The 25,001-nt window shown below is 35.5% G+C and overlaps 1 protein-coding gene across 1 annotated transcript in view; it reads left to right on the plus strand.

Moving 5' to 3' along the window:
* Positions 1-1,623: 1,623 nt before the first annotated feature.
* LOC118444947 (uncharacterized) overlaps positions 1,624-25,001 on the plus strand; it is a 291,906-nt gene continuing 268,528 nt past the window's right edge. Inside the window, exons 1-2 of the mRNA XM_035873760.2 lie at positions 1,624-5,224; positions 17,539-17,589. Coding sequence (XP_035729653.1) covers positions 1,913-5,224; positions 17,539-17,589 — 3,363 coding nt within the window. The 5' untranslated portion in view covers positions 1,624-1,912. The remainder of the gene's footprint in view (positions 5,225-17,538; positions 17,590-25,001) is intronic.

Below are 25,001 nucleotides of genomic sequence, written 5' to 3' on the forward strand. Positions count from 1 at the left end.
CGCACGAAAACTTTGATTGCTTCGAATTTCAAAAGGATTTCAATTTTCGTATGGCTCATAGACTGAGAGCGTCGATGTATTTCATACGAAATATTCTTCAAAATACTGAACAGAAACTAACGGAAGATAAATATTACGTTTCCATGTCGTGCGAATTGCCATAAACATTACGAAATATTTTCGTTTGGTTATTTTTGTTAATATTGTTCCGTCTGATTTTTGATCGTCTTTAATTTCTATTCAACGTTGTACCCTGTATCATATTGATTTCTCTTTCTATATATGATTTAGAAAAATGATATTTTTGGTGCTTACCAGTTAGTTTTAATGCAAACTCCTAGAAATAGGAACGGGAGGAGAACTAGGAGAATTTCAATAAATGCTTCGACAAAATGTTAATGGTATATGATATATGTCACATACCGTATAACCAGTACGAACGATTTGACTGTCGTTTTGAACGAACGAACGAACTGTATAAATGTAAAAGTAGCCGCTTATGTCTCTGTAAGTGGAACACGTTTGTGTCGGCGTAGTGGGCTTATGACTATGTGTTCTACCAGAAAGCCATTACGGTGTTTAAGTGCAAAAAGATTACTCTCCAAATGTCGACAGTTTCGAGGTCGAACAGCAGTTTATCGATTCGTCCGTATGCGAATATTTCGTTCGGTCTAACCGCAGAAACACAAAATTTTCACATTGCTTACCACTAAATTCAGAAGTTTTGTGTTTTTCGTTCTGTTCAACTCTGATGCGATAAGCGAAGCTCTTATTCGAGACAATTTTTAACAAACTTTAACCCATTTTATGGCGGACGCACGTTCCCTGGATTACCACGTTTCAAAAAGTGCGAGACGTATAACGTCGCCGAGTCAGCAAACGGAGATGTTATATTTTTACAGATCGCCCTCGGGGACTTGCATCAACGGCAACTGAAGATAGTCGCTGTCAAAACTTACACAACGTAATATATATTTCTAATATATATATATATATATATATATATATATATATATATATATATACATGTATAAAAATATATACATATATATATATATTAGAAATTTGCAATGATATCTACGAATCGATGCTAGTAGAATTTGAGCAATTTAAACGTTTAATCAAAAGTCTTGTGTTGATAACACGTGAAAAAACAAAAAGAAAATCAAAGTTAAATTAAACGAACAAATTTTCGAAGAATTTACATCGATGTATCGAATAATCAAAATTCTTTCGATACTATCTATCCGATATAATATAATATATTAACATATATATATGTACATAGATATATACTTTATACAAAGTGATATATCGATCTAGGCAAAGAACAACGAGCTTACTGTGTTACGCTACGTAGACGCCATATCCACGTTGAAGTAAAAGAGCAAAGTCCGTATAACGAGTCTCAGGGAATAAAAATACGAGAAAGCAAAAAGAACTCGATACGGCTTTAAATCAAATAGACCAGAGCGTCATTCGTAGATAATTACGATGTTCTAAGATTATCATCCTACGATAAATATAATTTTAATCGAAAATCAGTGAAAGAAGATAGAGAAGAAGAAGAAGAAGAAGAAGAAAAAAAAAAAAAAGAAAGAAAACAGCGGGAGAGGAAAAAGAATTGTTTGGTAATATCGATTGTAAATCAAGAAAACTGTTTCGATCAAGAAAAGAGGATCTTAGGCGTCGTAGTGAAAATACAATTAAAATTAAGTCCGACGGAGTATCAAAGTTTACATGCCTCGCACCGATCTTCTGACGTTTAGGTGGCACGAAAGTTCGTCACCGATCCGATTCATCATCGAGTTCTAAGTTTTCCGAGGAGGGGAGCGAAAAAGTCGTCACGGTGTGTGGATTAGGGCGAATCCTCGGCTACATCGGCGGACGACCGTCGGTGGGGGCCGCCACTATGTCACAGTCCGGATCAGGAGGCTTAACCGGATCACAGGGTCAAACTAGTCAAAACGGGCAAACGATGGAAAATCAACAGACAGATTGCCACCAAAATGGCCGGGTCGATCCACCGACAGATACTACAAAACAGGACCTATCCAATGGTTTTGAGAATCGAACCTTGGATTACGAGCGATTTTCCCAAGAGAGAAATCAACAGGGACAAACAACCGTACAGAATCAAGATCAACAACAACAACAACACCAACAACAACACCAACAACAACAACAGCAACAACAACAACATTCGCAGCCGCAACAGCAACAGCATCCACAGCCGCAACAGCAACAGCAAGTTCAACAGCAATCACAGCAAGTACAGCAGCAATCGCAGCAAGATCAACAGACTGGACAATATCCGTCTGGAAGAAGACAATCTGTTGTAGGAGTACCAGAGGATAGACATCCTCCTACGGGTCAATTACCTCCTCAGCAATACACCGTGGATAAAACAAATCCCGAAAGAGTCCAGCACGTTTCTCAAACCAGCACGCAAACCGTCCCGGTACAAGCTCAACCTCAATTTGCTCCGGACTATGAGCAAAGTCAATATCCACAAATACGAGGTCAATTTGATGTTAGGTCGCAGATATATCCTCAGCAAGCTCAGTACGCAGAGAGGGCCGGTTATGTAACCAGAGACATTACGTATAGAGATCCAGCGCTATATGGTCAAAGCACAGTTGCCAATCCTATGTTCGCGAGTCAAAGTCAGTATGTTACCGTCCAACACGGAACACAGATACCCTCTCAGTCGGCTAGTCCACAACCACCTTACTTTGCGAGCGTTGTGGTACCTCAACCACCTGGATATACACAATTTGGTAGCCAACCTCAATATCCGTATAGCCAGTATCCTCAAACTGTTATGAATGCGGTGCCATACAATCCCCATACAGGCATCTATCAAGCTCAACAATTCGGCCAACAATCGCCCAATCCACAGAGATTCACTCAAGAGCTGAGCCAATATCAAACGCAACCGATAATTCAACCGATCGCTCAAAATGTTGCTCATGGAATAGCAATCGCTACGACTGAAAGGCCAAGTCGTGGCCCAAAGCCGATGGTACCACCCCGTGGAAATTCAAAAATCACACATGATACAGGACACAGAAAATCGGCTAGCGTCGACGTACCGGCATTGCAAAAAGTTAAATACGAATCGCAGAATCCCCCTCAAGATCAGATTCATCGTAGCGAAGGTGCCATAATCGTACAAGGATCGCAAATTGCTACAGGTGAAACGCAAGAAAGGAGATATCTAACTACGATAAACCAGAATCCTAGAACAAGGCAGGACGGTCTCTATGTGGACGCAAATGGTGATCAAACGGTACGGGAGAAGGTCGTAGATAATATCGGAACGGAGTGTGGTTTGTATGTTTCTAAATCGGAGCACAGAAAGTCCATATCCGTTGACGTTACAACGAGTTTTCAAAGACGCAACGATACTATCACTTTTACGTTTCCCGGTGATGGAAATCAAGATATGGCTGTACCATCCAGAAAGCCAACGGTTATAGAACCAAAACGAGTCGAGGGTACGCAGGTATTTCCACCTGATCAGAGAAGATTGGACGCGAGCTTAAGAGTTTCACCTATGGCGTTTGATTCGAGACAAGAAAATCGGAAAAGTGTGGCCACCGAAAGAAAGGCAGATTGGGGCAATGTGAGTCCGAATCAAAGAGTTGTCATACCGCAAGAAAGCAGACGATCGGATTATTTCGAAGAACATAGACGATCACCGATGAATTTGGAAGGTAAAAGAGTGGAAGATGTTAGAAGATCACCAATGCCTTTCGTTCCGATTCGAGATACATCTGCCGATCGGGCAAATCAGAAAAGTCCATCGTTTGTTAATCAAAACTTCGAGAAGACCAGACAAGAATTAGCGATGTGGGCCGAACAAAGGCAACGTCAAGAATTAGAGAGGAGCATGATGCAGAATCAAATATTTTCTACTAGTCCGCGATCTCGTAATCAATCCGAGGAAAGAAGAGAATCTCGATCTTCACATCCATCTGAAGAACGTAAAGAAACTAGAATGTCGCAATCTGCTTTTCAACCGTTGCCGAACATCAGTCAAAGTACTATAATGGAACAGCGTCGTCATTTACGACACGTAAGTGCTGACTTAACAAAACACATGGAATTGTCTCGAAAAGATTTCGATGATCAACCGATCAGTGGTTCTGTAGCTAATCTTGGACCAGGCACTGCGAGTACTGTTTCATCACAAAGAGCCAGTCCAAATCTTTGTCATCAGTATCCAGCATTGAGCGAAGCCAAATTAGACACTAAGGCCGTATTAACAGTAGTCACCGATTTCGGAGAGTCTAATACAACTAAACAAAGCGATCAAGTCGATCATATAATACACAGTCACAGAAAGAGTCACAATATCTCTTCGAGTTTATTAACTCATAGCAAAAGTCAAACGGAATGCTTACAGAGTCAGCTTGATTCCCAAAGTGAAAAATCGGATTCCCTTCAGGCCCAACAACAACAGTTACACAATCAGCAGAGTCTCGATTTGATTTCGGAGAAGCTAAGCCAGTTTGAACGTCAACAGAGCGACCTTCAAGCTAAACTGCAATGTCTTCAGAATCAAAATCAAATCTTAGATAAGGTCGCTCAATTTCAGCATCAACAGAGCGACTTACAGGCACGATTACAAAGTTTGCAAACGCAGAATCAAATCGGTGATAAGATTCAGCGACAATCTACGGAAATTCAACAGCACACCGTTGGAAATGACGTACACCAAATACAAATGAGTCCTTTATGCAATCATCAAGATCATTTGGAGAAGACACCCTCTTTGTCTCAGAATCAACATCAGGTGGTGCACAGCCACCATCACAGTTTACTGACCACCACGTATCCGCAAAGCTCGAGCCTTCAAGCTTGCCCGTCGTCCGTTTGTGAGAAACTATCTCCACGTATCCAACACGATGTCAATGATCCGAATTCCATTCAGATACCTAACATGTCACAGATGCCACTTCCTTGTCTCCCACAGTTCGATCGTGCTGATACGTCGCGTGGTTCGTTCTCGCAGTTTCATCGACATCAGTGTCAAATCGACAGTCACGATAGTACATCAGCGACATCGGCTGGGGGAGTTGTTGTCGGTACCGTTGGAGTCAGTGGAAGCATCGTTGGTGGTACTACTACAACGAGCACCTTTACCGGGACCCTCAAGAAAGTTCCACCAGAGAAGCCACCGAGACAGTCCTTGACCGTGCAGTCTCCGGAAGCAGAGGTAAAAAAAAAAAAAAAAAAAGAAAAAAGAATATAGATGTCCATTCAGATATAGCTACAAAAATTTCCATTTAATTTAACAGCTAACTTTTTTATTCCTCTTTTTCCTTTATCGAACTCTTGCATGCATCTAGGTTTTTTCCTTCTTCTTCCTTTTCTTTTTTTTTAAAGAAATCACATATTCTTTTTCATGAGTATACGTACGACCATCGATCGATTCGAATCTAAATAAAAAAGAGAATCCTCGTACCAATCTTGTCGAGATCGTATGCATACCGTAGGGAAGTTTTCTTTCCTTTTCTTTTTCTTTTCTTTCATAATACTTTCTTTTTTAATACTTTCCAGAATATTTCAATGTGAAAATAAAAGATGCGTGAAAAGAGATGCCGCTTGCGTTAGACAGAGAACTGCACTCATTCCGTTTTTTCCTTTTCTTTGTTTTTTTCTTTTTTCTTTCTTTTTTTTTTTTTATTTCTCTTTTTTTGCCGCAGCAGTCAAGTGGAATGAACTCGTTAGATATCAGGCTCAATGTTGTCTTTGAAAACTTCGTTACGAGCGTTGTGTATCTTTCACTTTACTTCCAAACCAGAGAGACCGACTCTCTCCGCATCTCGGATCTGTCGCGCCTATAAAACGAGATGAGCGGACGTCCGAGGACGATCTCATTCGCTAGCTCGTTGTACGTGTTTAGAATCGAGAATGGCAGATTTTGCGAGGATACAATCGCCCCCTTTTACTTACTTTTCTACTTTCTCTATTTTCTTTTATTCATCGATAAGGATTAATATCCCGAAGAAGTTTGCCTTCGTTACGGATTATCGTCGAAAAGTATTCCTCCAATTAAAGACGACCGATAGAATACATTGAACGGGTCAATGAAAGTTGATCTGCGTCTCTTGATAAAAAATGGACAAAAAAAAAAAAAAGAAAAAAGAAATATTTCTCGAGGGTTGTATGAATATCATATAAATTCTTTCCAAATATCTCTTTGGCTCGGTCTGTCTCTTCTCTTTCTCTTTCTCCCTTTCGTTCGCTCTTTGTAATTCGATATCGCTGGAATAACGTTGAATATTGTAAAAAAGAGCCGTCCGTTCGAAGTTCGGTATTCATGTAACATCGAAATTGATTTATTTCTAGGCGACAGACCTTATTCGTTCTCGTTCACATCGACGTTCCCAACGTCAACTTTAAAACGTTGCTATCCTAATAAAGTATCCATAACGTGAAGGAATGCAAATAACGTGTAGGCACTTTTCACAAACGGCCTGTTCGTACATACGTCGTTCTGTCTTCACTTTTGTCGTTTCTAACAAAATTGGGTTAGCACAGCGACTTTCTCGCGTATGAAAAGCTCCGACGTTTACCTTGTCGATAAAGCAAATATCCCCGTCCCCCTTCTTCCAGCAGTCCGTACCTTCCTTCCATGCTGGACAATGGAAGAGTAAAGAGAATTCACATTTCCGACCATGGTGCTATCTTACGTAACTAATGTAGGACCGTTTCTGGGCTAAATCATGGCCCGGAGCTTCGCTTCCATTCATTCCAAGAACAATGAACGTAAATGCTTATTTGCCGTTCTCATTTACTCTCTCATCGTAAGTGATGAGAAACGAATACAAACGCCAGGCGTTACAAATAATTTTCATTTCGACAGGTAAAAGAGAACAAAAAAAAAAAAAAAAAAAAGAAAGAAAAACAAAAAAAAGTGAGATACGTTTGAACAATCAATAAATATTATTTCTATCGAGAAAATTTACGTTATATTTCTTTTTGACGCGAGAACGATACTTTATCTATTCTCATCTTCACCTGACACCCTTACCCTTCCTTCTACTTTCTCTCCATCCTCTCAAATCTCATTTTAGCTTCTTGTATTTCTCATTTGAACCGTGAAAAGGTATTAAAACAAATGAGCCACGTGAACATATCCATTTCTCAATCGGCTTAAAGATGAGCAACGCACAAGGCACCCTTTTCAAAACACGTTTCTCCCATTTAGACGAGTTCATTGCGTTTTCTTTCTCTTTCTCTCATTCTCTCTCTCTCTCTCTCTCTCTCTCTCTCACTCTCTCTCTTCCTCTTCTCTCTTCCTCTCTATTTCTCGCTTTCTCTGTTGATGCTCGTTTCTATTATTATCTTCTTTACCGAACTTTGAACTTTCGAAATGAATTCTCTTGTGTTAACCATTTCAATGATAGTCACCTTTTAATCAATGCGCATCTTGGGAATATGATACACATATATATATATATATATATATATATAAAATCTTTGTAGATTGAATATTTCGATTAAATATTTTGATAATTTGTGAGCTACGTATGAGATAGAAAATGAAAATAAAAAAGAGAGAGAGAGAGAGAGAGAGAGAGAGAGAGAGAATAAATAAGCAACGAGGAAGTTCGATGATAATAAGCATTTCCTGTTTCTTCTTCAAAGAGAAGGGACGTTAATATTCGAGCCACAGTCCCAGATTGGATGTATTTACAACGGAATCATTTTCTTGCAGTGGACGTCGGGCTTGCAGAGAGCTTTGCTTTCACAAGCGAGCTTTCGCAAAACAGAAATTCTCTTACTCTCGTTACGCATTACGAACTCGAGTTAGAAGCTAATTCGTGTTCTTGCGGAGGACCGAATTACCGTAGAAATTCGACTGAAAAGTTTTTAATATTTCTTTTCTTCGCGGAACAAAGAATTCGGTACGACTTTGTAATCCGTCGTAAATTTGATTTTTCTCTTTCTCCACGATCCACTTATTTTCTTTATTCCCCCTTTCTTTTTCCATTCATACTTTGTCGCAAGAAACATGATAGTTTTGATCATTCGAAGTGTGTTACGTTATACTTTATAAATTTTACGCTCACGTTTTAGTTTTCTCCAACTTCCTCACAATTTTCTAGTTACTCTCGTATCTACTCTCTAAACGTTATCCAGCAAAATTGAAACTAACGGCAACGGATAGTATTATGTTTCACCGGCATAGTCTTCCTAGAGTATATACACATATATATATATATATATATATATATATATATATACACACACACACATACACACACACACATATATTGGTTGAAATTGAACGTGCTATGCCTATGATTTTGTATCGCGTCGTAAGAGATAACAACAAATGGTTATTAAGTAACATCATGTTTTAAAAATTCAGTTTCAAAAGGGCAAATATGTTATATGATTATGAAGTTTCGTTATTCGTTTATACCTTTTAATTTTCCGTTCTAAAAAGGATATTCCATTCGATTTCAATGTCATTAAGAAGGAGTACGGCGAGTGTGCGAGTATAGATTTGATTTAAAGTTTATTCCTCTTGTGGAAAAACTTGCCTCTGAATACACGGGCTAAGTTTACAGTTAATTACATTTGCTACTAACGTATACAACGATAACCATAAAGAATAAAACATATGTTTTAATTTGCGGCAAAGTGGAACAAAACATTACAAGCACAAGAGAAAGGGGAAAATTATTGATCTATCGATTGTTACAATTCGTTCATTCGATAAACACAATTAAAACAATGTTCTTGTATCAAACAATCGTTATTATAATTGGCGCAGTTATTGAAATAAAATGAAAAAAATTAGATCATAATGAAATAACAATATTATTTCAGAATAGAAATTATAATAAATATAATATCATTGTAAATAATTTCATCTGATTTTATCAAAATATAGAAATATACTTTCGATGAAATATTCTTCCTATATGCGTACGAATGAAGAAAAGTTTGAAAACGAATTTCCATAATATTTACATCGAATTTTCTGAAAGCTAAATTTAAAAACTAAAATAAAAACTAAATTGCGTTGGAAAATAGTCGACGTAAAGTAATAAAATAAAATAACGGAGTGGCAACGATCGTTACTCATCGGTGTTACTAGCAACACGAGAAATATTAAACGTAGTGATGAGTCAAATAAATACGCGTGTTATATTTTTCCATTTCTATAAGTGTTGAGAGCGTATCTCAATCAATTTCATAACAAAGCATTTTTACTTAAAGAACGAGATATCGCGATAAAAATCCGAGTACGTAATTTCCGCCATTGAATATGATGTACACATTTACCGAGAAACGGAACGAAGAGAATGGATAAAGAATAAAAACGTTATTCCTGTTCTGTTTATTCCCAAGGGTACGCTTCACTTTAAATCAGAGAGAAGCCATCGTTTTGATAGATATATCGCATTATATTATTAAAAGGATTTGAGTGATACTCGAGATTCTCGATGACAATTCAACGTTGATATTTTGGCGAATTAATACTCGTTTTAACTCGCTATCAACTATTGAACCGGATACAAGAATGGTCCTGGTGGACCAAATAATTTTTCACGAATACGAAATACTATATGTATCCAATAAAAGAGAGTGGGGGGAGGGAGAGAGAGAGAGAGAGAGAGAGAGAGAGAGAAAGAGAAAACAAATTCAACGAATGAATTTGTTTATTAGAGAATGTCTTCTAATGAAAAAAGTATCTCTTCAATTTATCATAGATAGGGTACTCATCGCAATGCTCAACTTTGAAAAAAGTTTTACACCAAATAAAAGGAATGAATCTTCCATTATATGACTAGATAGTTCACTGGTTGAAACATTTATGAGGAGACCAGGTCGGTCACAGAGAATCATGAAAAGTAAGGATACCGATAAAAGAATATAGCAGGTATCAAACCATCCCGTTCCTTTGGCAGTCTTTGAAAGTGTAAATAATCAGAAGGTTTCGAATTCAAAAGGCCAATCTTAAAGCTCGATACAGAGGTCATATGTTTTGAAACTTTTAAACCAAACTCGAAAGAGCATACACTCTTTCGTAATATTTGAAAAATTTTTCTGAGTATTTGAAAGAAATTCTCTTAGGATTTTTCTAAGACAAGATATATATATATATATATATATATATATATATATATATACATATATATTCCGAATCTATTTCAATGATTTTGCTTTTATATCACTCTTTTCGTTGTATTTGAAAACGCATATCGAGAAACAAATAGATAAATACAGAACGAATCTGAACACGTATCTTCGTTAAATAAAAAAAAAATAAAAAAAACACACACAAATTGACGAACGTTCCTGTCGATGACTTTCCGAGAATTTCCACAGGCTATGAATACATGGTAAAACTTTCAAATGGATTTTTATTGTTTCTATATGCTTGTAGATATTACACGTACACTCTCTTTGTCGTGCTTTTCCGAATACAAAATCCGAATCAAAACGCTGCCATTTTCAGTACATTTTCGAACACATTTCTCATATCATATATAATTCTTCTTTTTTTTTTTCTATTTTTTTTTTTTTTTTTTGCATCGTAATTTATACCTGACATCTTTCGTATCGTTCCGTTGAAAAATTGATGTCCCTTCAACGAACGTTATTCGCGGTAAAACTTCATTACAAGCGAAATCACCAACGACGGCTACCAACACCCTGATTTCGTACTCTCCTCCGTTATCACAAAATGCGCTTCCATAGCGCATTGTGCGACTTTACCGATAACCATTTTATATGCGACAAAATTCGATATGACGGAATGAAAAGTTTGTAAGAATGTTAGAGCGTAGTGAACTGGAGTCGGGAGTTAAAAATAAACAAAACAACCTGATACGAGATGGTGGTTTCATCGAGATGAAAAAATAAAGTCTCTTTCGACGGACGTACGATAGTTTTCAAACGAAAAATATCACATACGAGAGAACAGCAAATATGCGAAAAATATATTTTACATTTTTATATTTTTCATAATAATTAACACAGTAATTAATGAAATCCCCGCTCTGTAAAATACGAAATTAAGAAATTAACAATACTTTGGATAAACAAACATTGTAAAGGACAAAACAAAACAAAAAAACGATTCAATCTCTAATCAACAATTATTTATCTCTGAGAACGAATTATATTTGAAGAATTTTTTTTAGAAGTATGCGGGCGATTCGATGAAATTAAAAACGTGCGATTAAAAACGAAAAAAAAAAAAAGAAAATAGAAAAGACAAAAAAGAAAATGCAAAGAAAAAAAAGAAGATCGTAAAAGAAAATCGTAAAAAATAAATTCCTTCAGGCGCGTCAAATTATCACGGATACCTTGAGCCATGCATTTTCCAATTTATCAGGATGGCAGATCATTTTTCAACTGCGCTTTGGGAAATCGGTAGATTCAACAGGAGAAACGAGAAGCGCAACGAAAACGCTAATTACAATCACGCGACCACGATTCGAAGCGGAGTGCGGTGGCCTAGCGACCACCCTCATTGCTTTCCATTCCCTCTTCCTCCACCTATCCCCACTACTCCACGTTTTCCCACTACCACCAACACCATCATCTATACCGACACCCTGTCCTCTGTCCTAGTTCTCGCACGATCCTACTATAACGTGAATTTCCTGCTTTCCGAAATAGATCGAGCAGGATTAAAATTTTATCAGACGCGGTTTAACGAACGACGGATCGTGGCTTAATTCGCGAGGCAGGATAATTAATCGAACGTTGCTTCTCATATCTCGTATTAAACGATTTTTGTTTACGTTACTTCATTATCGTTCCTCTTTTCACCGTTGTTTCGCACATTTTTGATAATCACGACACGATAAACACTTAACTATACGTATTTCTAACTGATTTCGTAAGTTGATCTTTTATGGTACGGTCACTCAATCGTTTTTACTATTCTAAACGCACGTGATTAATTATATGTACGAATACGTAAAATAACCATAGGTATTTATTATATTTCTTTTTTTTTTTTTTTTTTTTTCTTTGTACAATTTTATACAAATTTATTTTATTTTTATTATACAATTCTTTTGTATAGAATTAAGTTTATTATCGTTGCGACAAAATTTTCAAACATTTTTGTTCTTCCCACGCTTCCAAAACCTCTCGTCCAGGTGGACATTCATGATCCAGCAAAGTATATAATAACTAATTTCTCAACGTAATTACAATGTTTTATTTCAACGAGATTAATTCACGTTTGCATAAAAAAATACCACCATTTACGATTGATTTGATTTTTATCAGTTGATAATGTATAGTATCAAGTTATTAATATTTTATTCGCTGCTATATACGATTTATCGCAAAATGCGATAGTATTTATTTTTTCTTCCTTTTTTTTTTTTTTTTTTTTTTTATAAAGGTTGTTTATTCATTAAATTTGAACTCAGCTCGCTAATAACATCGAATAAGAATCTCGTTTGCAATGAAAATATGAACAAAATCGATTTCTTTGTATCGGGCTAAACTTTATTTTTGGTGAAACATTTTATACGGAACTATTGTATATACGAATGATGATATATGAATACGATTTATTAATATAGAGAATAAAGAATATAATGGAAGATACGTGCTCATTGTATCGTAAGAACCTTGAGAAAGATCGATAACAATGGTAATAGACATCACGAATAAAATGCATACGGTATTATTCGTTTTATAAAAATGTTAGATAATAAAATCAACATCATATATTTTTCGATCGCGCTTAGATACGTTTCACAAAAATGTCTGAAAATTAAAATATAAAAGTTTCTACTAACAAAATAATATATATAGAATACAAATGTTACAGAACAAAACGCTAATCGGGTTCTTGCGTCTGAACGTAAAGATAATTCGAGAAATCGAGACATCGAAGACAATCGAGTTTTCTACGCGAAGTAGAATTCTCATTTCCTTTATACATACGTGACCTAGTCGTTACTGGATTTTCAATGGCGCGTTCCCAATCTCGTCCAGTTCTCGTGGCACGTTTCGTTCCGACGGATTGATTTGTTTTCAATACGACCTTTTTTCTTTTTTCATTTTTTGTTCTTCTTTTTTTTCTTTTTTTTTTCAACTTTGGCTCAAAGCCGAATTAATTGTCGTGCCGATTTAAAAGAAACGTTCGCTCACGGTCCACCATTTCTCTCTTCTCCTTCTTTTCAATCCACTCAGAGAATGCCCTTTTATGCGGAAGAGAACAACACGAAGAAATTTCGAGTACACGAATCTTCCAGTAGAACTTCGATTGCAACCATCGATTCTCGTTCGAGCGTTAAAATAAAGCGTATTAATCGTAAATTTTAAACATCCTTTATAAACGACGATGTCCTTTAAAAAAATTACAAATGATTTCCTCTTCCTTTCAAAAGGACGCTATTTTTCGCTCGATTAAAACTTTCAATCTCAGAAAAGAATTAGACTTGGCAAAAAGTTGACGTCGCGCGAATACCAATTCATTGTTAAACCCAATGTTCCCTTTCGAAGAAAACGAATTCTATGACAATTTTTGTTGTCACCGTATAGAAGAAGTACAAAGTTGCGGTCGGGTTGCTTTTTGCCGTTTTGCCGAGAACGAATGAGAATCATAAAGCAGGGAGCACCGGATCTTGGCGTTTAAGCGAGGAAGGAAGAAGAGTCGAGAAAAGATGGACAAAAGAATCGGAGGGGAAAGGAGGAGGACGGAATGAGAGAGTAAATCTCAAGGAAGTGGTAGAGACCGTCGGCAATTACGGGGAAATAGGGCGCGTTGCTTTACAATATTATCCTTGCCCCAGCGCTTGCTAGTAACTCGATGGAAAACTTGGAGTAATTACAATCGGAGGCAACGGGGGTTAAAAGACGAGTCTTAAGACCAAATTTTCTAATGAGGAGAGCGCTTGCCCGCACGGCCGAGCATCGAAACAGGAAAACGCCAAAGTTCAATTAAACTTTCGTCTTTCGCGAAGTTTCCGTTAAGTCTTTCGAAAATAATTGGCCTTCGGAGTCGTTGGTATATGTTTTGAAGGGGGAAAAAAATAAATAAATAAATAAATAAAAAAAGCAAATCATCAGCTTTTTATTCGCGTGTTAAGTCATTCGATGAGAATCAACGAGTGAAATTATATATCTCGAAACATCCGAGAAAATTAATTAGCGATCTGTAACGAGAGTTCCGTGCTCTGAGAAATCGAATCGACGTTAAGAGCGGGTCGTTCCAATTTGCATCTAGATCGTGCGAGGACATCCCTGTTAATACTCAAAATTGTTCACTAGAGTCCACAGACTATGTTGTTGGAAATCGATTTTGAAAAGCATTCTCGAACTTAAGTAAAAGTACTTGACCTTTTTTTCTTCCTTTCTTCCAAAAAATTACGTTTATCGTCACGGACGTTCTTGAACCGCTCAAAAACGATCGTCTCCCACAACGTCCTAGTTAACATTAACTTTTATCGAGTTTACGGCTATCCGGCTCGCCTTAACTGACATTTACCATAACGACCGTTTGAATTACGTGGACGATTTCTTCCTTTTACGATAACGACTGCCGTCGCTCGTTTCCGAGACGCATCCTTTCCTCGGTACAACCTACTTCTATTCGCTTTCTTTAACCTTTCTTTTTATATTATGTTATCCTTACCTTAAGAATTTTTCAAATTTTATAAACTTCCGTTGTCTTAATTCATATCTAAATCGTACACGATCGTATACTATTTATTGATAAGATCAATCATCTTTCTTATTATCGTTTAAGTTAAAAAAATATTTTAAAAATAATAAATAGTCCGTATACAAAAGAAACTTTATCACCACGTTGAATTATTATTTGAATCAATAGTGAAAACTTCAAATTTAACTATCGTTTAATAAAGTGATAAAACAATCGTTCTATCGACACGCGATCTTTTATATAATTGCCACTACGTTATTAGATTGTAAAACTATTAATGATTTAGCCAATAACTTAAAGTACTATGCTCGATCTCGACAATTCATTGAATCGTGGCCGTATAATTAATTTACCATTAACCGAATATATCGCTGACGTTCCCAATGATTTTAATTCCTGTTATTAATAATCGATTTAAAGTTAGTAACTCTCGATGCAAGAAAATACGTGACTCGCTAATAATCATTTTGATACATACATATCTATATCTGACCAAAACAGTTTTCGATTATTAATGGCTATTAATATCTCATAGGAGTTTTTCAAATATTTAATATACTTAATTAATATACCGTTTCTGTCCTGGAGTAATAAATGATTTGTTGAAACATATAATATTTGTATATAATATGGATATGTATATGTGAATATTAATTTACTAAATGAAAAAACATTTCCACCTTTATGCTATTTACTGTTAATCATTAATAATCGTAAATCAAAGCATAAATAATAATCGAATTATTATAAAAATACTCTTTATTTTCTATTTACAATGCAACATGTTGAGAAGAAAAAACAAAAAAAAAAAAAACAAAAATACAAAGAAAAATATGAGATCAATATATCATTGTAACTACGTCAGCATTTGGTTTCCGACTTCCGGTAAAAAATATTTTCTCGTTGGTTCTCGTGCATGACATAATTATCGTGATGATTAACGTAAGCAAAATTTGCGAATAAATTAGGTACTTCGTTGTGGAAAAAAAGAAGAAACAAAAAAGAAAAAAAAGACGTACAAACAAAAATAACTATTGCTTCTTTCATTCATGTTTTCGTTACGTGCTTTAAAAAGTAACGTGATCTATAGAAAAGCAAACGTACCTTCAATTAATCCATGTGTAAATAATATATGAGAACTACTGCAACTCACTTACGTAAACAGATATATAAAAATGTAATTGCTGACGTCTTGAACGATGTGGAGTTATATTTTACAGATTTTCATATGACATACATACATAAATATTCGATGCAATAGACTTTTAACACTTACCGACGGATTTTCTTCTAAAAATTAAAATTCGAAAACAAAACTGACACGAAGATTGTGCGGTTTGTCTAACCCGACGATACATTGTCCATGGCAAAGATTAGAATGACAAGAGAACGACGACTAGTGATTCAGGAAAGTGGAGTTGTAGTGGAGAAGCAACGTTCACATTGTGCGTGACACAATCCCGGTAATTGGAACTAATTGCTAGACGTAATTATTCGGAATTAATCGAGATAAACCGCTTAATTATCACTCCTAAGCGTTTCTCTCAAACTCCCCCACTTGCTTTCTCTCTCTCTCTCTCTCTCTCTCTCTCTCTCTCTCTCTCTCTCTCTCTCTCTCTCATGTTGCTTTCGTCTTGCTCAACACAACTCGCTTGGCCATCGCTGCTTCTCAATTTATCTAGCTCGTTCATTTTCCGTGACCCAGAAACTAAATGCGAGTGAGAGTCCATTTCCATAACACTGACGTCAAATCTGTACTTATCTGCATATCGTTAATTATGACTTCTTCATTTTCAATATCTGTTTATCCTCCAACGATCTAAACATACTTTACATGATTATCGTTTAATTAATGATACGCGATCTATGTATGAGTTAACAGTTAAAATATGATCTTAAACGATCCATATATGTATCAAAAATGAATAAAAACGTAATGGATGAGCCAGTGAAGTTTTTTTCAATGAAGTGAAAATCAAGCAAAACGAAAAATGTCGATTCAATTAATTATCTAGCCAATTTTTTTTCCTTTCATCGTTATTAATGTGGTTGAACGAGAGAGAAAACAAAGAGAGAGAGAGAGAGAGAGAGAGAGAGAGAGAGAGAGAGAGAGAGAGAGAGAGAGAGAGAGAGAGAAAGAGAGAGAGGAAAGAAGCAAGAAATTTCAACAGGAAATTCTTCTCGAGTAATCATAATTTTAATCGTACCATTTATTTCATTCCTTTTCTTGTTCACTTTTTCTAGTATGCGTTCGTTCGATCGAGCTAGTAACCGATAGAGTAATTAAAATTTACACGCTCGCAAGAAAGATAACAGTACGTTACGATAGCGGATGATTCAATGGTACCCAGCAAATTTATCGTTTTATCGTTCGAAACGACAGTCCTACCGAAACGAAGCAAAGTGACACTGACGCTTTCTGTCTTCCGATAAGATTTATACTCCATCAGAAAGAGGGACTCTGAAGTATCTATCTATCATTGGCCGTTCAAATTTTATTCATGAAAGATTACGAATTCGAACAGAGTCGGTGGTATCACGTTATTTGTCTTTTAGAATTTCATTTTATCTAAATATATATATGTATATCTCATACAAGTGTGATCTATGATAGTTAGAACGGTACGTCCGTAGAATATAAACGGCAAATCCTAAAACAAAATAACGAGTTCTCTTTATCTTAACGTTTTAATGTTCGCTAGTCGTTCTATAATCCTATTCGCCAAAAAGTGAACGTAGATACATACATATATATGAGCTTTTCATTAAGCCACGCTACAAACGCAATCCAATCTTATTATTTCTCTTTGAAATCTCTATTAATTACTTTCCATTGTACAGCATACCATTTTCTTTTGTTGTTTCAGAGTAACAGAAGCCAGCCAGCGATCGGACTAAAGCAGACACCAAAAGCACGGGTAAGTAATTCTTTCTTTTTTATCCTCTAATTTACGAACAGTAGTACCATACTTTTTGTATTATCTTAGTCGTTGCTATCATTGTAATTGTTATCACAGAAAAAAAAAAAAAGAAAAACAAATTTAACCAGAAAACGTGAACCGAAACAACGCGAACCCTATTACTAACTATAATAGTTTGCTCAAGCTCGTTAAAATTTTCGATCGATCCTCAAACATGGACGCAATATGAGTTCTTTGAAAGTCAGACGACTTTTCTTATTCGCATAGGCTGACGTTCGTAAACAACGACGTAGAACCCTTTCCAACAACTCGACCCTCGCCCACATCATCACCCTTTAGCACGATTTTTGTCTTCTGCTCTGATAATATTGCCATTTGTATGCGACCACCGAAGCGTGTACTCGACGGAGTAGACCTATATTTTTATGGTCCTCGACTTTACGAGCATGCGATTGTGAAATTTTTCAAGCGCGTAATAGGGAGCACTCATTGCTGCTAGGGTCGCCATGGTAGAACTCTATTTTAAGCTATTTTATAAATATATATATATATATATATATATATATATATATCAAGTAAAAGCATAACCTGCAGACGAGGATCTTGATTCATTAATAGTCTACAAAACGCCGAAAGTTCCACGATAAATCAAAAAAAAAAAATTATGATTATTATTATCGTTCTTGTTATATTTCTAAAGTAACCGCGACCGGTAGTTTAATTGCGAGAGAATTTTTTTCTCTCTTCGAAAAATAATGCCGACATTGCTTTTTCTCTTGTTTTAAGATTTACCGAGGCTTATACAATTTGCAATTCGAATAATTAGCGTGTAATAACCGTACATTTTCTTATTTCATTCGAATTAAAAAAATAAAAAAAAAAAAATGAAAAAATAAAAAAAGAAAAAAAAAAGAAAAAGAAACAAACATGAATAGAAAGATTTAAATCACGGTTTTAATTTATTTTTGTTTCTTTTTTCTTATCGTAATCAACTGTCAACGTGAGTGGATCATAAATTTAACTCTTCGAATATTACGAACGTTACGCAAAATTTATCCGAGTGTATCAATGCCAGTGGTATTATGGCAAACGTGCATGCTACGAACAAAGCTACTAAATGACATACTCGCGTGCTGCAATGTAACCCGTTGCCTGTAACGTGAAAGCTCAGACTCGAGTTTAATCCCCACTGGGCCTACTTTTTTTACGAGACAGACAGAGAATGGAGGAAACAAAAAGAGACTGTAGGAGTGTATCCCTTGCCGTGGGAAAAATTACAAAAAGTGAGAGAAACATGGAGAGAAAAAGAAAAAAAAAGAGAAAGAGAGAGAGAGAGAGAGGGAGGGAAAGAGGAAGAGAGGAAGACAAGGATGAATAAAAAAAGCCAAATCCAGAGCACCAACCGTGCCAATCATTTTGTCGATCTCACATAGATGCATAATTTCAAAAATCATCAAATATTCATGCATATGTATATATAAATATATCATAAATATTCATGCTGAAATACGTAGATGTCGAAACTAAAAATAGTTTAGAAACGGAGAAACTAGATGTTTTGACGGTAATCAAATTTCTAAGATATTTCGATGTAAGGTAACGGCATAGAAATTTGTGTACGCGTAGTGAAATATTCACGGTTAGATACGTCATTCGTTTCGTCTATCCTCCAACGAATTCTCCGGTAGTTTCTCTCGAGGCAAATGAAATTCGAAGGATCGAAAGCCGGAAGTAGAACGAGAGCGGGCAATCGAGAGGGTAGCTACTTCGGAACGACCTAAAATCGTGCGAAGCAATTTCGTGAGATTACTTCTCGCTGTGACACGTCGGAAAAGCTATCCTCTTCGTAGAAAAGAGCTTTTTTAGAAGGACGATGGTACCCGTATCTTCTTTTCTCTCTCTCTCTCTCTCTCTCCCTCTCTCTCTCTCTCTCTTTCTCTATCTATCTATCTATCTTTTTCTTGAACAGGACATGATTTTCTCTTTTTTTATCATTTTCTTTTTTCAATGAAAAATCTCAACGCGTTTGATCTTTCAGATTGTTCTCTGCTTTTTACGTATCAAAAAAAAAAGAAAAAAAAAAAAGAAACGTAAGTCGTTTGTAAGAATTAATAAAAAAAATTCGTAATTACAAAGAGAAAAAGAGGAAGGAACAAGAAGAAAATAGATGGCATAATGGAGACATTAAAGAATAGAAAATGAAAATCTCGTTAGACATTATATTTGTAGATAAAATAAATTATCGATGGATAATATTAACCAGCGAGAAATACAGGAGCTTAACGATAATTTTGAATTATTGTAGAAAGCTACGCTAATGAAAATTGACCTATGTTATACGAAACGTTTCCTTACTAACGAAGATCGATTAAAAATATTATCTTAAAATATATCGCTGTGTTTACTAACTTAAATTACTTGTTCATCTTGTAATCTTTCGAAACAACGCATTTATGGTAAAACGGATAAAGAGGGAAAGAAAGAGAGAAAGAGAGAAAGAGAGAGAGAGAAAGAGAAAGAGAGAGACGGAGAGAGAGATGTTAAAGCTTGGAATTAAAATGTACGCGGAGACCGCGTCGGAGTTCGAAAATTTCTATGGCTCGTGTATATACCGCGTTCACCAAAGTTTACAACACCGATTGCGCATCGTTGTACTACTGCATCGTCCAGGAATTGTAACACCAATGTGGCCTAGACGGTGCAGTCTAATTTAACTAGTTATACGGATAAGATCGTGCCCTTGAGGTTGAACCATTCGATTTCGTGCGAATTGAACGTGTTTATGTGAGAGTTTGCACACTAACGAGAGAGAGAAAGAAAGAGAGAGAAAGAGAGAGAGAGAGAGAGAAATATGTGTTGAAACGTTTAAATTCTCTCGGGATTTACTTCCTTCTACGTTAATTCGATTCGGAAGTTGATCGATCATTTCCATTCATTATTTTCCCTGTGAAATGACGAGAAAGTATTTGATACCGTTATTATTATTCACTATATACGTAAATCAAAACTCTGTTCACTCGACAAGTTCTGTTTTCCTATTCTCACCGTTTGTGTCATAATTCATCGAAGCAAAAAGGACGATCAATCCTACCGAAAGTTCGAAAAGCCGCGATTCAAAGTTAGCGTCCGCGGCCGATCTCGAGTTCCGCGCCATTAAACCATAGTGTCCAACGGTTCTTCGTTTTAGCTGCAGACACAGCTACGAATTGGCAAACTGATCGGATAGTAGAAAGTTCGCAAACAGAGCTTCCCTGTGATAGGAAGTTTTCCAATCAAAACGATACACACCGAGTTCAAGATTAATAATCTTCAAGGATCTCAAGGTGACAGCTCTTAATCGGATTATTTGTCCGCGATGAATATTCGCTTTATCTTACAGAGGCATTACGAAATTCGGACGAGTTATGATACCTAAACGGATATTCTCTACTATCCCGCAAAGCTCATCGAGAGAAACCTAGGGAAAGATAAAAAGTCGCCTAAGTTGTTCGGAAGCATGAGAATAGCTCGAAAACTTTGCGAGAGAAACACAGGAAGTTGAACGTACCACGAACTTTCGACTTTATCTTTTCTGCTGTTATCTTTTCCTGTTACGAAAGAATAAAACTCGTTGGTAATATTTGCGAGAAAAGAATTGTTACTTTCGTTTTCCTCTTGATTGAATTAAATTTAATATTAATTATATTTGTAATTATTACTATATATTATTTGAATGTAATACAAACAAATCTTTACAATAAAGATTTATCTTCATTTCAACAATTTACAATATTTTACTGATGAAATTGACCAAAAGATATTTATTTTTTTCTTTTTTTTTTTTTTCTTTTTTATGTTTCATTACAACTATCTCATAAAGAATTACAAATATGTCGTAATCATTTATGAACATCATATAAATGTATATCGCGAGGAATGACGTAAGAAAATAAAATGAGATAAATTAAATGTAACGCAGTAGTGACAATGGAATCTTCTCTCTCATTTCATCCTCATATTTGAAAATATTAATGTATTACGGGAATAAGAAATGTTGTGTCTCACTTAATATAATATTCGCGATATACGGTCTATACATAAGCGAACAAAATAACGATACATACATATATCTATATGTATTCGTCACGATTCGCTTTTTCCAAACAAATTTCTAACTAGATTTATCTTTAATCCATTTTACGTAAAAAAAAAACACATTTACATTTAACATCATCCAAAACCTGTTATTACATTTAAGGTTTCCTAAACTGAAATTACCTTGTTTAAGAAAAAAAAAATAGAGAAAAAAATGGTAGGAAAGAGAAAAAAGGAAGAGAGAGAGAGAGAGAGAGAGAGAGAGAGAGAGAGAGAGAGTAAATTTTCAAATCTCTCAGATGCAAGGGCACGAGGTCCTTGTAACAAGCCTGCGCGAATTGCAACACAGAAACGTGTTTCTCTTCCAGTTCGTCGAAAATCGTGGTTCACCGTCATAAAGTGGAGTCTCTATGGTTGCATTGTTCCGTTCTTTTCGCGTTGGAATCAAAACTCACTCTCTTTCTCTCTCTCTCTCTCTCTCTCTCTTTCTCTCTCTCTCTCTCTCTTTCTCTTCACCTGCATGCTATTACCTTCTTCACTCGATCGCCGTATTAGAACGCTCCAAATCCTTCGACCGAGTACTCCAACGAGATTATGATTCCATCCGGAGTAAATATAGTCTACGAATGGGTATTTTAAAAATCTCGTTACGTACTCTTGCTCTCTCTCTCTCTCTCTCTCTCTCTTTTTCCCCCTCTTTATGAATGCTATCTCAATCTCTCACGGAAAAAAAAGAAAGGAAAGAAAGTGGCTTTATTAACGATAAAGCATTCCATGCAGAAAGATGTTGTAATTGTAACGAGTAACGGAGTTCAGCGTGAAAGCGCTACTCCTTCAAAAAGTGGGTAAAGAGCTTTCTTCATACTTGAAGTTTTTAGTACTATCGAGGCAATAGAAAATGATAGTTACGAAAGAATACAAAAAAAAAAGAAAAAAAGAAAGAAAAAGGAAAAGAAAAATAAGATAACTTAACGCTAGCTAAAGATAAATGAGTAAGTATAAGAAAAAGATTTTTACTTAATTAACTCTTGTGTTTTTTCGTTCAATCGAAGTCGCAACAATGTACATAATATAGGTAAACGTCAAATAAAGATTATCAACTTTTTCGTCGAATAAATTCGTTCATTGTTTTCGTACCAAAAGATACGACTATAGGATAGATAAATGGGCAAGTGCGCACGATATTTTGGGAGAAAGCAACGCCGCCGTACACCGTACTTGTGAATGTCTCTGTATTTCTTCGTGACGTAATGAATTGGCCTGCCGCTAATTACAATTACAAATAACCAAGCAACCCCTCGGTACTGTTTACTACAGCGATACTATAACATCGTCGTCGTTGCCATCGTCGTTCTCCGCTTTGATTCTCTCTCTCTCTCTCTCTCTCTCCCTCCCTCTTTCCCTCTCTCTCTTTCTTAAGCGACCTTTCACCCTCCTTTTCTCTCTTACTCTCCTTCCCTCTCTCGATCTTCTCTCCAACGCACGCATTCACCTCCTATCGTACTCATAGATATGCAAATAGTTAGAAACATGGAACCACCCTCTAGCCCCTTATCCTCTCTGTAGTATCTAGCAGAGAGCGAGAAGTAGATGAGTACCCATTTGATGCTTAAAATTATGTATCCACTGACTAGCTCCTACTCGTACATATAAATATATGTAATACATATATATATATATATATATATATATAAAATTACGAGTATCCATGCGTGCTCAGTGGCGCGGTAAGTAGTACGTAACTTTCGACTTATTTGATTACAAACTTTCAAATATTTCTTGAACGTTGGATCTATAAGTGTATGCATGTACATCCGAATATTTATGGATTTCGTATAGGTAAATATGTATCTACGTACGCTTTCAGCGTTTTCTCTTGGCACATCTTCGCATTCTCCATAAACTATTCCGGATTTAAAATCATGAGGACATGCTTTCAAGAAGTAGAAGTTTACTCGAGAATACTGTCGAACGATCGATAATATAAACAGTTTTATTTTTATGTACGCAATATTTTATATTTTATAGTACCGTCTATTTACAACGTACTTTTTAGTTCTTCTTCTTTTTCATTTTGTTTCTTTTTTCTTTTTTTTTTTCTTTTTTTTTTCTTTTTTTTCAATTACTTTATCCTTTATACAAAGGACAAAGTTCATATCCGTGGAAAAAATTTATTAACCCGCATGTTCCGATTCGATAATAAAATATTATATAAAACAATATGATAGGAGAGGATATTATTTTTTTGATATAATAATTGAATTGCTTTTTATCGAGTTCTCACGAAATAAAAAGACATACAAAAGTTCCTTTCGCGTGGTTATAATACCCTGTGGTCGACTTACACCGCGAATGTTGGAATGAGAAAGGTGGAAAGAAAGTTGATGCGTGTATGTAAAGCATGTATTATATGTGAGGTAGGAGAGTGTAAAGGTCACGATAAGAGTGCGTTACGCTGAATCCCCCAGAGCTATTGAGCGAAATGTAACGTATTCTTTGCCCCTTTGGATTTTCGATAATGCATACATTTGTTACCTACCACCAATATAGTTATCCTACAAGAATCCTAACATTCCAAGAATGTCGAGATATCGAAACGAATATGTTTTAAAAAAAGGACCGCTTTACTCTGAACATATTTTATGTCACGTAATAATATCGTTTTTCTGATAGTCACGCGCTATACAAACGTGCTCGTGCATAATGGTCGTTATGTCGAAGTTAAATTATTTTGCTAAATAGATTTCATGGAAATAATAACAAATGCGTATATATTTACATATGTATTTACATATATGTAAATATTTATATATATATAAATGACACTTATATGAAAAGTATTTAAAGTTTTCATTTCGCAGTATGTATTATCTCGCGGAATCATAATTAATTGTATGTAACGTGTATGTACATCAAAGCATATAACTTTTTGTGCAACAAAGGCGGCTTAAAGATACGTATGAATATACACGTTTTTTTCTTTTCTGACAGTAACCACCAATTAATTTCAGAGTAAAAATAAATCTAAATGAATAGCATTGTTCAATGTTCAGGTATTTATGATTATTACATTGTTTTTGGTTATTATATTGTATTAAAAAAAGAGAACAAAATAGAAATAAAAACTCCCTTTTAATTACAATCGTGAGAAATTTCTACTTACGATTATAATATTTTTATTTCTCTTAGCGTATCATCGAGTTATTTCGAGAAAACTAAATTATTTTTCTTATCGTACGATTTTATCTTATGTAAATAATTTAATTTCTAATTTAAAATACTAACACATCATTCGTCGTTTTTTTTAATTAAATGTCGTGTTTATCCAAAAGGAA

This window comes from Vespa mandarinia, chromosome 1 (assembly GCF_050613455.1).
Source record: "Vespa mandarinia isolate Hongniang chromosome 1, ASM5061345v1, whole genome shotgun sequence".
NCBI lineage: Eukaryota > Metazoa > Arthropoda > Insecta > Hymenoptera > Vespidae > Vespa > Vespa mandarinia.